This window comes from Catharus ustulatus, chromosome 7 (assembly GCF_009819885.2).
Source record: "Catharus ustulatus isolate bCatUst1 chromosome 7, bCatUst1.pri.v2, whole genome shotgun sequence".
NCBI lineage: Eukaryota > Metazoa > Chordata > Aves > Passeriformes > Turdidae > Catharus > Catharus ustulatus.
This window is the reverse complement of record NC_046227.1, coordinates 11,426,773-11,439,597: the sequence shown is the minus strand read 5'-3', so window position 1 is coordinate 11,439,597 and position 12,825 is coordinate 11,426,773. Positions and strand designations below refer to the sequence as shown.

Genomic DNA, 12,825 nt, shown 5'->3' with positions numbered 1-12,825 from the left:
AATTCCACAGGGCTGTGCTGGCTACATCAGCTACTGTAGAACAACAGCCACCTCAAACCAGGAAAGCATTTAAAGAAAACTCATCTATAACCAACTTGCCAGATTTCACATGGGCAAAAGGAAATCTGCCTCTAAGAATATTTTTCTTTTGACTGCATGAAATGTGAGGATTAGAAAGATAATTGATATTGAATGTAGAATGAACAAACTTTGAAAATAAAATGTAGTAGGTGAACTCAGCATTGATACTCTTGACCCATATGTCGTGTAAATTTTGACAAAACAGAGGAAAACCTCTGCATCCTGCCAGCAATCCATTCTCCATTGCAGATGAATTTCATGAGAGGACAACTGAATTCCATGAATCTGGGTATGTAGGTAAATGCAGTAATAATGGTATTCTATAATAATATCTAAAAATAAAACCACCTCTTGATTGCAGCTAACTTCATATAGGCTTTTGGGGCATTTTCTCAGAAGTTTCTGCTACTTTCAGATAAGAAACAAACGTATATGTAACTAATTTATAGAGTAGAGCTAGTTGTTTTCATCTGGGAATTATGGAGGTTTCCACAGGCACCTGTTTAAACCTAATACTCTTTCCTTCATCCTATCTCAAGTTTCTGGATAGATTTAATTATGTTAAATACCAAATGTGATTCTGCTACCAGGTTATTAGTAGACGACCTCAATTTTCAGTGGTTTCTTGTTTTATACAGCCATGTCTTTACTTGTCTGTACATGTGATTGTTTCATTTCATAGTATGGTTCTTAGAGTCCCTTGAGGTCCTTGCTGTATTGTGTACTGTTTCTGGATTTTAGTACTTTTTCCTCATTCATACAGGACAGGGATGGCCATCATCAGAACGGGTCATTACTGCTACCTTAGTTGTTTCAGAGGTTTATTAGACAAGCTAATATACTTTAGGAAGGCTACTTAATGGCATTAAAGGCAGGGTATGTAAGTCACCTACTTTGGTACCTGCTTCTTGTCAAGAGATGTTCAGAACAAAGGTTTTCAAATGTTTTCCCGTATTTTTACCCATCCTCTAGGTTAAAAACTACTTTGATAGCACTTGAAGAAAAGCAGAGGGGTAGGGAAAAGAGAGAGGAACAGTAAAACTCTGTAATTAAAAAAAATTATTTATTTCTGTTCATCAAGTAGAAGAAGCTGTTCTCTCATCAATGGGTATTTATTGCATTGAGACTCTTTGAAATGAAGAATTCATGTCTCTGAGCCAGTTGATTCTGAGTAGATCACATTTTTTTCTCTGTTCATCCATTCAGTCATTCACAAACTGCTGTGGTATCAGACCAAGACAGTGAGACACTCAACAGCATTGAGCATATATTCAGGATAATGTTAATTAACAGAAGTTTTCTATTATACAGGTATTTATTTTACACAGTGCTAAATGGTAACATAACAAAAGGTGGCTGAAAAAACCCACTTGGGTTGTTTTCACAAGTATTTCAACCAGGCTATAGATTTCTGTTTCATCAGCCATGAGATTTTGCAAATGTACAGGTTTCATAAGCTCCTTTGAAGATCCATCATATGAAGCCTAAATGCAAGATACTTGGAAATGTCAACCCTAAGTTTAGTTCTAATTCACATGCTGATAACACATATCATTGGTATGAGCAGGAGTAAACAAGTGTTCTGAAAAACCCAACAAAAAACTATTGAGCTTGAAACTGTCAGCTTGGAATCAAAAGTCTCTGCAACTTCAGTCTTAACAATGCAGATCATGAACCTCAGATTTTGAAAACTTGACTGTATGCAAAACCTTCATATTTTCAGAACAATTGTTTCCCAGATCATCTTTTCAGTGACAGGTAGTTGAAATCTTAATAACATGATTATACATCTTCCTTCCCAACTAATACTTTTGCCTTATTCCTTAATAGAAAGCATCACAGTTAATGAGCAAAACGATATGAAACCTTTCAGTAAATATAATCCAGGGAGTATTTTCAAGTATTTCTCTTTATTGTAAGAAGTCACAGTGCCTCTCGGTTTTGTTTGAAGAGACACAGTTGTTGAGAAGCAGCAGTTCTAAGAGTAAAGACTTGTGAGCTTTTAACTTACAAAAATTCTACATTATTTTCTTCTTAATGTCAGTACAGAAATGGAAGTGTTTAGAATTTTTTTTCACAGAGAGGGCAGCAAAGTAACTCCACTGAACACGTATTGACATTGTTATTCATATCCAAGTTCCTTTTTATAGAGTCCATAGCACTTGTACAAGAGAAGCTTGAAAATTAACCAGCAGTTAATCTGCCTGGAATTTTCTACAGGTTTTAATAGTGGTAATATTTATTCAGAGGTCTGTAATTAAAATATATAAAACTTAATGTGTTCTCTCACTTATTTGACTTGGTTTTTACATGTACTGTTAGTCAAAACTTAATTGTAGATGTTATCTAATGTATTTTACTTGCAAAGAGTCAAAATCTGTAGTGGTTAGGAATTAGGAAGATGGGGTTCACATAAAAATAGTATCTTCTCCAAGAGTACACAAGTTGTTAATATTTTTAAATCAGAATAATTGTGTAGTTTTGACAGCTATTTCCTTACGTAATGATTGAAGTACATATGATTTCTTTTTTCCTCTAGTAACAAGAAGCTAGTAGAATGGCTGGACTATGGTGAAAACAGAAGTCCAAGAATTACAGATATAAATGGAGGCAGATAGGGTAAGTTTATTGACAAGTCTTTAATCTCAAGTTTCACATGTTAAGTTTAGAAATATAGAGCTCTATTCACAGCATAATGTGTAGATTCAACTTCTTTGTTGATACCTCTATGTGGTCATTTAGAATTTTATGTGTCTCTCAGGCTTATGTTTCAGTCATTTGGTCTTCAAAGTCTTGTAGCAAAGCTGCTGGCAATGCAGTAGTATTCTCAAAGTTGGCTACAAGCCTGCTCAGCTATGGAAAACTTGAAGACTTATGTGGAATGTTGTTTATGTTGAAAATTTAAAATATATCCATCCAATATCTATTTATACGTTTTTTACCACCATCATGCTTCCATCAGTAAAGTACTAGTACACAACTCTTGCTACAACACGAGAATATCCAGGTTTTTAAAAGAAAAAAGCCGCTTTTGTTCAGTTTGAGTTGCCTGGTACTGTATGAGAGATAAGAATTCACTGAATTGTTGGGAGAAGACAGTTTTTCATCTGACTTAGAACAGGCAAATTCACTAGGATCCTACAAGGGTATTAGGTTCTTACTGCGGCTGAATTGATCCACAGGAATTTTACTTGCCTTGCAGAAGAGGCTGGTTTGCCAGCACCAGTGCCAGTGAAGCTTAATGCATGTTGCCTTTTCTTCTAAGAAAACAGTATTAGGTTCTGGTCAATTCTGGTGGTGAACAGGAATACAGTATAAAAAAAATATGTACAGTAACTTTAGATTATTTAATACGACCCTTCAAAATCAACCCATACCTGCTTCAACTTGAGACTCACTTTGCATAGTGAGACGTCCTCAGATTAACTGCTAAAATGACACAACAATAAACAGGTGGAAAAGCCCAGATTCATACTAAGAATGTGAACAGATGCAAGAGCAGGAGTCCCACATCCAAGAAGCTTAACTTCTTTGGGAAACACATAATATTAAAACTGCATGAAAAATGAGGCATAGCTAACTTTTGGCAAATATGACAGCATGTCAAGTGAGAAAAATGTCTTTCGAGAGAGAAACATTTATTTACATAAGCAAATAATCTGTGCAGTTTCACATTTCAACTTGGAAGTAGAGGATTTCTCCTTACTAAAATGATTTGGTTCATAACAAAAAGACAAATAGATATTTAGGTAAGATCACAGACAAAGCCCAGGCCTGAATTCAGAAAGGCACGTGGACTTCAGCGCTAAGAGCTGATAATACAGTACAGAGTAAGATTACAGCAGGAACCCTCCTGTTAAGAGAGACTTTGAAAGAGAGAGGTGAGCACTCAGCCATTCTTTAGACAGTTTTCCTTACAGGCAGAGAATGAGGCACGCTGCATTTTGTGATGCCAAGAGGAAGATAATGAATTAAAGCCACTGCATGGCATTTCAAGTATACTTGGTCTAACTGTATTTTAACCATACAAAAGCAGCAAATACAAATCACATTTTCCTTCTTTGAAACACTGGAGAGGTATCATTAGTATTTATTTAGAATTCCCAGTCTGTATCATCTTGATTTGTAGCAATACGTCCAACTGCTGTTGAGGGCAGTGCCAAGAACTCTGATCTGTTATTTTGAATAGGAGGTGGTAGTAGGGACAGTAGTGAATTCTGTGTTTGTTCCTTTATCTAGAAAGAAAAGAAGTTAAAATAAAGCTGCACACAGAAGTCTCCATAACTTTGCAACTGACTTCATTAAAAGCATATGAAATCAGAGCCATGTTCTTGCATGTTACAGTACTGAAAGTCAAAGGGTGAGAGGTTTTGCTTTCACCACTCATTAATAGTCTTTCAAGACTAATGAAATCAGCTGTGCAGTTCTGCTTAAGTTAAGAATATTAACCATTTTTAAAAATTAGTTAGGCTGCCTTTAGTTAAGTTAAATCAACGTCATCAATGGGGAAATGGATTAATCTTATGCTTCCTATACTCTATCAATACCATTTTGTTAAAAAAAATTTCTCAACCGGGTGTGCTCTTACAGGATGCTTTTTGGCTCCAGGTAACTTCATTATTTTGTAATCTATCTCTTTTTGTGGCTTATTTAGGTTATAGCTGTGTCATTTAACAAAATATAGAAAACTCACCTGTTTGAAGAACGTATGCGAAAGCAAACTGCTTGCTGATGGCCTGAATCATAAAATGAATAATATAATTATGTTTTCGAAAGTAAAATACTGCATTTGGATAATGGGCCAGATTGACAATTAAATTCAAGCCCTGTGGTTTTTCCTCCACAGGACAAATGTGAAGAATGAGAAAAGCAGCACACAATTCCTACATTCTATGCCTCAATTTGTAATGAAAGCACTACTGAAGAAATCTCTTTTTAAAGGCCTTTTCATGTTTCTGTTTAAAAAGGAATTTAATTCAAAAGAGACATAGAACTGAAAACATGTATTTCAGATTTCTGGGTTTTTTCCTTGGACAAAGTTCATCTTTGAAAGTTAATTTTACTTGTTACAAAGCACACAATACTTGTCGTATTACAAGAAATTCAGGGGTCAAATGACTGTAAAAGTTTGATTCCTTTATCAGACAAGGTAATTCATAAAATACAGATGTAAGTGCATTGTTTTACATAGTACATCTGCTCTGAAATTCTGACTCTAACAGCATTCAACTGATTGCTGTATTCTAAACCATGGGCTATACTTGCTCTTCGATTGAAGTGACAAAAAAATTAGTTTTCACCAGAATGTTACCTTTTCTCAGGGTCCTGTTGCAAGCAAAGTTCTACCAAGTTGTGGAAAGCAGGTGAAAATGTTTTGGAAAAGGGCATTTGAAGTCTTTCACTGGTCATTGTGCGTGTCATGCTTTCACCAATTCCAGAATCAACACCTGAACGGGAATTCTTCATCCTGGATTCCCCCCGGTGAAAGGTGTTTATATCCCAAGGACAGTAGGTGGGACCTTTCAGCTTTTGCAGCAGCATCTAGTAGGAAGGAATAGCAGTATGAGAGTTCAACAGCTATCCAGACCTATTCAGGGTAAGCTCCCAGGGAGGGAAGGATTATTTGTTCTAGAAAGAGGCATGTGTATCTGAAGTAACAAAAAGCAGCCACTATTTCACCAGTAATAGCACTGGTTTCTCTGGGTAAAACAGCTCAGCACATTTTTAACTAGAGATAAAGTTTAGCATTGTACCTGAGTGCGAGGCATGTCTTGAAATGGAACATGTCCATTGGCTAATTCACATGCTGTAATTCCCACACTGTAAATGTCAGACTTCATGTTATAGCCAGACAAATCCTGTGAGAGAAGACACTACTGATCACTGAGGCCATTGAGCAGTGCCAACAAGAATACAAGTGCCTGCTTCAAAACAAGATTCTAATACCCTATTGTTGGAGACAGTGAGCCAGGTCTCTGAATTTTTCAGAGAGAAATTAGAGTGCAGGGATTGAATTAGAGTTTTTGGATGGATTGAAGTATGTTAAGCTACTCATACATAAAGTAGAGGTGTAAGCTTAAGTTTTAGGATGAGTGAGTCAGTAAGTAAGTTTTAGAATGAGCTTTGGTGCTTTTAGTGAGTGAAAGGTGCACATGACAGTTTAGAAGTGCGAATTTTAGGGAAGGTTGAAAAACATAGTAATGTTTTCAGTGCAGGCTCCAGAAGCTTAACCCTAACCCATAACCTACACACTATTGAAGCAATTAAATTGTGAAACTTCAGACTTTTTTCAGAAATCTGATGACTGTACTGAACACAAATTTCGGATTTTGCAGTAGTTTCCAGGAAGTTTGGGTAAAGAGATTTAGTACATCATCACCTTACCAACAGCTTTAGAACTGGTTCTGTCTAGAAGAATTAAAAATTCAGTATGTACATGTTTTTGACATATTTTGTTACAATTCTACAAGCAGACTTAAGTTGGAAATTGAGTACTGCTACTAACTTGGAATAGTAAAAATTAAGTGTAATTTATACTAACCTGTCTCAGTAATTCAGGACTCAGCCAAGGAAGCACAGATGTACTAAACTGGGGGAAATCATACACCACCTTTGACTTCTGTCCATTGCTAACTAAACTGTAGAGGTTGTTTAGACCAGAGAGAGAAACCAGCCCATCCTCTGAAATCAGAATGTGGCTAGCTTTAATATTCCTGTAACATAAAGTCGTAAATTTTAGTTATAAGAATTACTCAAAGCACTACGAGAACAGAAAGGCTTTCATATTTCATTGACTTATAGTGAGATGCTAGCATGGAGTTAATTTCTCTTTTAAATAGAGATGATCAGGAAAAAAGTGCCAGAAATTGGAGAAGGACCCTTCTTCCCTGCAAGGGGTAAATTAAGAAAGCCCTTTCTATAACTCTGGTTTTCTTCTGCTTCAAAGAAATAAAGCCAGATAGATGTATAATCCCTGTAACAATTGGCTTGAAGAAATGTATAAATACATTTCTTGTTAAAATTTTACAAACATGGTTCTGCTGTATTATTGAAAAAATTGTTACTTGTGCATTGTCTGATATAAGAAAGTATACAGGAAAAGGAAGGAAACAATACTTAAAGTAAGATGCTGGTTCTGGTTCTTACCTATTGACATTCTCCTACCTGTGAATATATCCATTCTGGTGCATGTAATTTAATCCTCTGATTGCACCAAACAGAATGTTCCCTATCAAAGCTTCACTCATTCCTTCAGGAAAGTAAGTCTTCAGCAGGTGTCTAGCTGAACCTGGAAGTTAAAAGAACCTAGTTAGGCCTAACAAGTCTTGTTAAATTACTTATTTATGCTTCCCTCACTATACACTCATCAAGAGCAGCATTCTCATGTTTATATTGACTCTGGAGCATTATTACATGGATGTAACTGATGCCCCATGTCATGCTTCTGTTAACTGAAGTCTGTGCCCAACCTGTATTTAATGTAAATAGGTCTTCTGTTAGCAGAACTTGTATAAAGCCAAATACATCTCCCAGTTACTGTTCCTCATATGGTGGGTGCTAGGACTGAGTAGAATTTAATGCAGTTCAAATACCAGTTTTCACTGGGGAAACAAGTGGTGTGGGAGAGTTTGCTATTTCTACAAGACAGATGGTTAAAGAGACCATGTGGTCCAACTTGTATCAGCCCTTCTTCCTATTCCAAAATGGCAGTTAACAGTTCTTACCATAGGCCATGAATGGGGAGATGACCCATAGCCAGCTTCCAGCTGTAAACACTGTCCAAAATGTCATTATGTTGGGATGCTGGAAAAAGTGTGATAAAACCACCTCATTCTGTGGAATGAAATGAAAGTGGATGTTTTAACCACAGAACAGCAGTCCTACCAAGAGCATTACTACATCAGTAATCAATAAAGAGAACTCTTTCTTTGCATTTATACAAGTTTGCAGGTGATGTGCATAGCCTGCAACAGAAATGTTAATAGCTTGCCCATAACTGCATTTGTCTGAAGTAAATCTAGTTTGTTCATAGTCCAAACTTTTGTTATTAAATAAGAGCACAGAACATGTTTCAAATAAGTTGTACAATTACAGAAGGATCTCTAAAGCAATTGTCAGCTGCTGTCTTCAGAAACTAACTCTCAAATTTACACATGCACTGTCTTTATTGTATTCTACTCCTTTGGAGGGAAAAACTTGACTGAAATGATCCTGTGCAAACAAAGGCTACCTTTGTTCAGTAATCTCATTCTTCACCGGGCTTTGCAGAAATGCTGTTCCTTTACCTGTAAGGCTTTCAAGTGCTCTTCAGAACAATTTTCAAGGTCTGTGATCCTTACAGCAACTTGCCTGTCTGTAGGTGTGTGCCGTGCAAGGTAGACTGAAGTTAAATTGTTGAACCTCCTTCCTAAAACCAGAAATGGCTACCTTAACATTGGAAAGCATAATAATCCATCACATGGTTTCCTTCCTATTTAGAGATCATTTTTCCAGTTTTAAGACTGCAATTGATAGCAGTGTGTCCTTTTCTTTCAGAATGCCAAGACCTTAAGTAATTGCAGCAAAAAGCATATGCAGCAAATTAGTTGAAACATGGCTTTGCTATTTTGATAACAACTGAAAGTGTTTGAACATATGTCAGCATCAATTATACATCTAAATGAACAACACTTATACACTTATAACACTTGTACACATATTCATATAAACATATGCATGCATAGTAGGATGGGCAGCCATCCTTAGAACAATCAACTTGGGTAGCCAAGTTACAAGACATGGTTTTACTTAAGGCTGTATTTACTGTCACATACCACAGATTTTGAAAACTGACATGCATATGCACAAACATCAAGAGGCAATTTCAGGTAATTGTTGATTTGTCTTAGATCTTAAAATAAGAGATTACTAAAATATGAGCAATGCTTTGCACTTCTCTCAACTAAGGAAACACAAAAATAGTCCTTCATTTTCCAAATTTAACATTTACTGCAGTTAGCAATAAACTATTGATAAAAGGAAGAAGAAATATTTTAAAGTCCATATATGTTACCTATTTCCAGCTGGAGTTCATAATGAGAAACATTAGAAGAGCAAAATATCATTTCATTCTTTCCTGTAGATGGGGGAATCCAGGCTAGATCAGAATCGGCCTAACAGAGAGAAGAAACAGTTCTCAAAATTACTATGTAATTTAAAATTGTTTATATTTTTTAAATTATGCAAAAATATTATTAATGCTAAAGTCCAGTACTCAAGAACATTCAAGCTGGTACTTTTACCATTACTAAGACTTAGTTTTATGAGTTACAAGTTTTTTATATGTGTTTGTTTTCAGTCTGGCACCTGATTAACACTTAGATAACTACAGTCTTCTACCAAAGTGGAAGCCCTGAAGTACTCTGTTGATTTTTGTTGTCAACATTTCAAGAAGTACTCCCTAATTTGGCTGGTTTTAATATGCACCAGCTTAATATTTAACTTTGGGAGTTAGTTTCTATTCTTACCAGGCATTCATGGGTGCTGCTCTGAGATAGCTCTTCTGGTCTGATTGATTCAACTGGTGTACGGAGAATACAGGAGCAGTCCTTGAGAACAGAAACAAGTGAATTTTGGGGGAGTTGCTGCAATTTATTAAATATGGCAGCGCAAAAATATAAAAGACTAGGCTTTATAAGTAGCAGTTCAGAAAGCCTTCTGCTACAAGTCAGTCAATCAAGGGGTTAAAAAACAGCATAAAGCACATGGCAGACCTAGAGAGACACTAAAGTCTGCCTCACCAAAAGCTGACAGAATGAAGTTGAAACATTTAAGCACTGTGGAAATCCCCCCAAGCAAGACATTTTACCGGGGCTTTTCATATTAAGGTACAGCTGGGTAACAAGGTACAACGGCCAAAATTTTTAAGACAAACTTACCAAACAAGACATGGAACCGCTTTAGATCAGGGGAAAAGTGATATACACCCATTTATCCTAGAAAAAAAATAAAGTAGCAAAGTACGATGATACATAAATCTGTGATAAATTTAAATCTCCTTAATCAGAGCTGTGAGGCATTCCTGTCAGCTCTCACACACAAAACCCCAGAACTTCAGCTCAGGGAATGTCTGCTTCTGTTTAAGCAGCATATCACTTTCAAACTCTACACTGAGGACTACATATCAACTCAAGGCTTTAGAAATTTTATTGCCAGTTCTGAATAAACAATTTAATTGCAAGTTAACTGCACAAGTGCAAAAAGTAAAAAAGAATGGACTCGTGAATCCTTGGCAGTTTGTAGGAAAAGAAATCATTGTCTGTTTTAAAGGAGCGCAGCTGTGCTAGGCAGATCTTGGCTTGGCTCTGTGCAGCTGAACTAGCTCTCAAAAAAAAAGCAAGGCAGAAGCAATTGCACTTACATTTCACAAGTGAGGGAGGAAATACTATTGTAAGGGATTTCAGTTTAAAAGAAAAAAGAAAAGCAACTTCTTCATAGATCAGAGTAGCCTCTTTGAAAGTCCTCTAGCAGACTGACTTTGTCTGATGCTTTGAAAGCTTAGGCAGTGAGAGAGATGTCTAGTAAGGGTATCAAAGCTTCTGTAAGGACAGAATGGGACTATTTTACCTCAGCTATAAGCAAGTCTTCAACGGTAGAATCATTAAGGTTGAAAAAGACCTCAGAGATCAGAGAGTCCAACCATTAACCTAACACTGCCAGGCCCACCATTAAACCATCCTAAACACCACATTTACATGTTTTTTGAACACTACCAGAGATGGTGACTCTACCACTTCTCTGGGCAGCCTGTTCCAATGCTTGACAATCCTTGCAGCGAAGAAAATTTCCATAACATCCAATGTAAACCTCCCTTGGTGCAACTTGAGGCCAGTTACTGTCATCCTATGTCTTGTTACTTGGGAAGTCAGTTCCCACCTCACAACGACTTCCTTTCAGGTAATTGTAGATGAGAAGGTTGCCCTGAGCCTCCTCTTCTTGAGGCTAAACTCCTTCAGCCATTCCTTGTAATGCTTGTGCTCCAGACCTTTCACCAGCTCTGTTGGCCTTCTCTGACCACCCTCTGGTGCCTCAATGTCTCTCTCCTTGTGCAGGGCTCAAAACTGAACATAGTACTTGAGATGAGAACTGGCTTCACCAGTGAGTATAGAGGGACAATTACTTCCCAGGTCCTGCTGGCCACATATTGCTGACACAAACCAGGATGCCACTGGCCTTGGCCACCTGAGCACTCTGCTGGCTCATGTTCAGCCAGCTGTCAAACAGCAACCCAAGGTCCTTTTCTGATAGGCAGCTTTCCAGCCATCGTGTGGAATCCTACTTGGTGGCTGATAAAAAGTCAGCTACAGGAAGTAGTTCCACGTTAATATGCAATTTTTGTATGAAAGTTAACTTATAAAAGCTGAAGTACATACTTATACCAGAAACTGACACTTTTGTTTATTAAGGAGCTAAGTTTGAGTATGTCCTGCATTTAAATTATGTATGCTACTTAATCAAGGGAGCATTCTTGAAAAGCTAACAAGCCCCCACCATTCCATTCACTGCCAAATACCCAAGCCATTCCAGTTACATTTTTACCCTGAACTTGTGCTTGGAGATCTGCTGGAATTCCTTGTTAGAGATACCAAATGGAGACAAAAGTCGATCCCTAGCAGGTACTGGGCACCTGCAGAGGATCAGTGCTTGACTTAAACAAATTCACTGAGGAAGTTTGTAGCAGAGTAGAAAAAAAAAAGAATGCATGTGCTTCAAGCTACTGCCCAGCACTGTAACCACTACAGCATCCTTCTCCCACCTATAAAGATTCTGCTACACAAGACAATTTATTCTGCTGCTTGCAATATGAAACCACAAAAGGAAGCTAAAGAATAAGGTCTTAATAACTACGATATACTTTAGTCAAATTACTGGAGACTTAGTTCAAAGATGTATAGCCAGCCAAGAGAAACATCGTGATGCACATTTATTCAAGTAACACTACCATTGTAAAATTTTTATTATTTTCTTATGTAGCTTGACATTGTTTCCATTTTTCAATACGGCTTTGGATCATGTCCACATATAAACCTTTTTTCCCTGTCCCCACATTTTTCCTTATGTATCGCAGGCTGGTTTTTTTGTTTTGTTTTGGGGGTTTTTTTTGTTTTTTTTGTACTGTAGACAGTGACAGTGTTATATAGGTAGAATGATACATTAATCGCACTTTGGCCAACGCTTCAGCCAGCGAACAGTGCAGAGCAGGAAAAAACTACAGAAACCTGTGCCTGTGAGGTAAGGGAGTGTGAAGGCTCCGGAGCGAAGCCCCGGTGCCGGGAACGCGCGTTATGGGTTCTGCTGACGCTGAGCTGCAGCTCCTACTTCAGCGTTCGCAGAGACTGAGGCAGCTCTCTGTCGTGTATCTCGAGTGAAATGATCCGTCCGTGATAAAACATAGGAATGTGCGGAAGGACGCCCCGCAGGCTCCCCCGCAGTTCCTCACTCGCTCCGTTAAGTTCGTACCTCGCCTTCCTCGCTGGGCCCCCGCCTCCCTCTGGCCTCCCGCGGCGGCTGGGACAGGGCTCCGCTCCCCGCAGCCGCCTCCCGAGCTAGATGTGCGCCGCTCCCTCTCCCCGGCCCGCCCGGCTTCCCCCGCAGCGGGGTACAGGGCGCGGCCAGCGCGGAGCCTCGGCGCAGCCGAGAACCCTTACGGGGCGGCAGCGCCCGTTCCTGCCCGCCGCCGCCGGAGTCAGGGCCGGGGGCCGGCGC

The 12,825-nt window shown here is 38.3% G+C and overlaps 1 protein-coding gene across 2 annotated transcripts; it reads right to left on the bottom strand.

Annotated features, from left to right (window-relative positions):
• Positions 1-1,125: 1,125 nt before the first annotated feature.
• Positions 1,126-12,804, bottom strand: STRADB (STE20 related adaptor beta). 2 transcript variants are annotated; one of them, XM_033064894.2, is made up of 12 exons: positions 12,580-12,804; positions 9,999-10,055; positions 9,588-9,668; positions 9,134-9,233; positions 8,367-8,488; positions 7,806-7,914; positions 7,246-7,369; positions 6,623-6,794; positions 5,835-5,939; positions 5,393-5,622; positions 4,775-4,817; positions 1,126-4,316 (listed from the first exon to the last, which is right to left on the bottom strand). In XM_033064894.2, exons 2-12 carry the CDS (start codon positions 10,008-10,010, stop codon positions 4,176-4,178), a joined length of 1,239 nt encoding a protein of 412 aa, XP_032920785.1. In that variant the 5' UTR covers positions 10,011-10,055; positions 12,580-12,804; the 3' UTR covers positions 1,126-4,175. The 2 variants fall into 2 exon arrangements, with proteins under 2 accessions (XP_032920785.1, XP_032920786.1); XM_033064895.2 differs by lacking the exon at positions 4,775-4,817 and having other exon boundaries at positions 4,156-4,316.
• Positions 12,805-12,825: the final 21 nt, after the last annotated feature.

Coding starts and splice junctions, on each gene's coding strand:
- STRADB (XM_033064894.2), bottom strand. Junction 5,623..5,834: donor AAGACATGCCTCGCACTCAG/GTACAATGCTAA, acceptor CCTTCCTACTAG/ATGCTGCTGCAAAAGCTGAA. Junction 4,818..5,392: donor CAACAGGACCCTGAGAAAAG/GTAACATTCTGG, acceptor TTTATGATTCAG/GCCATCAGCAAGCAGTTTGC.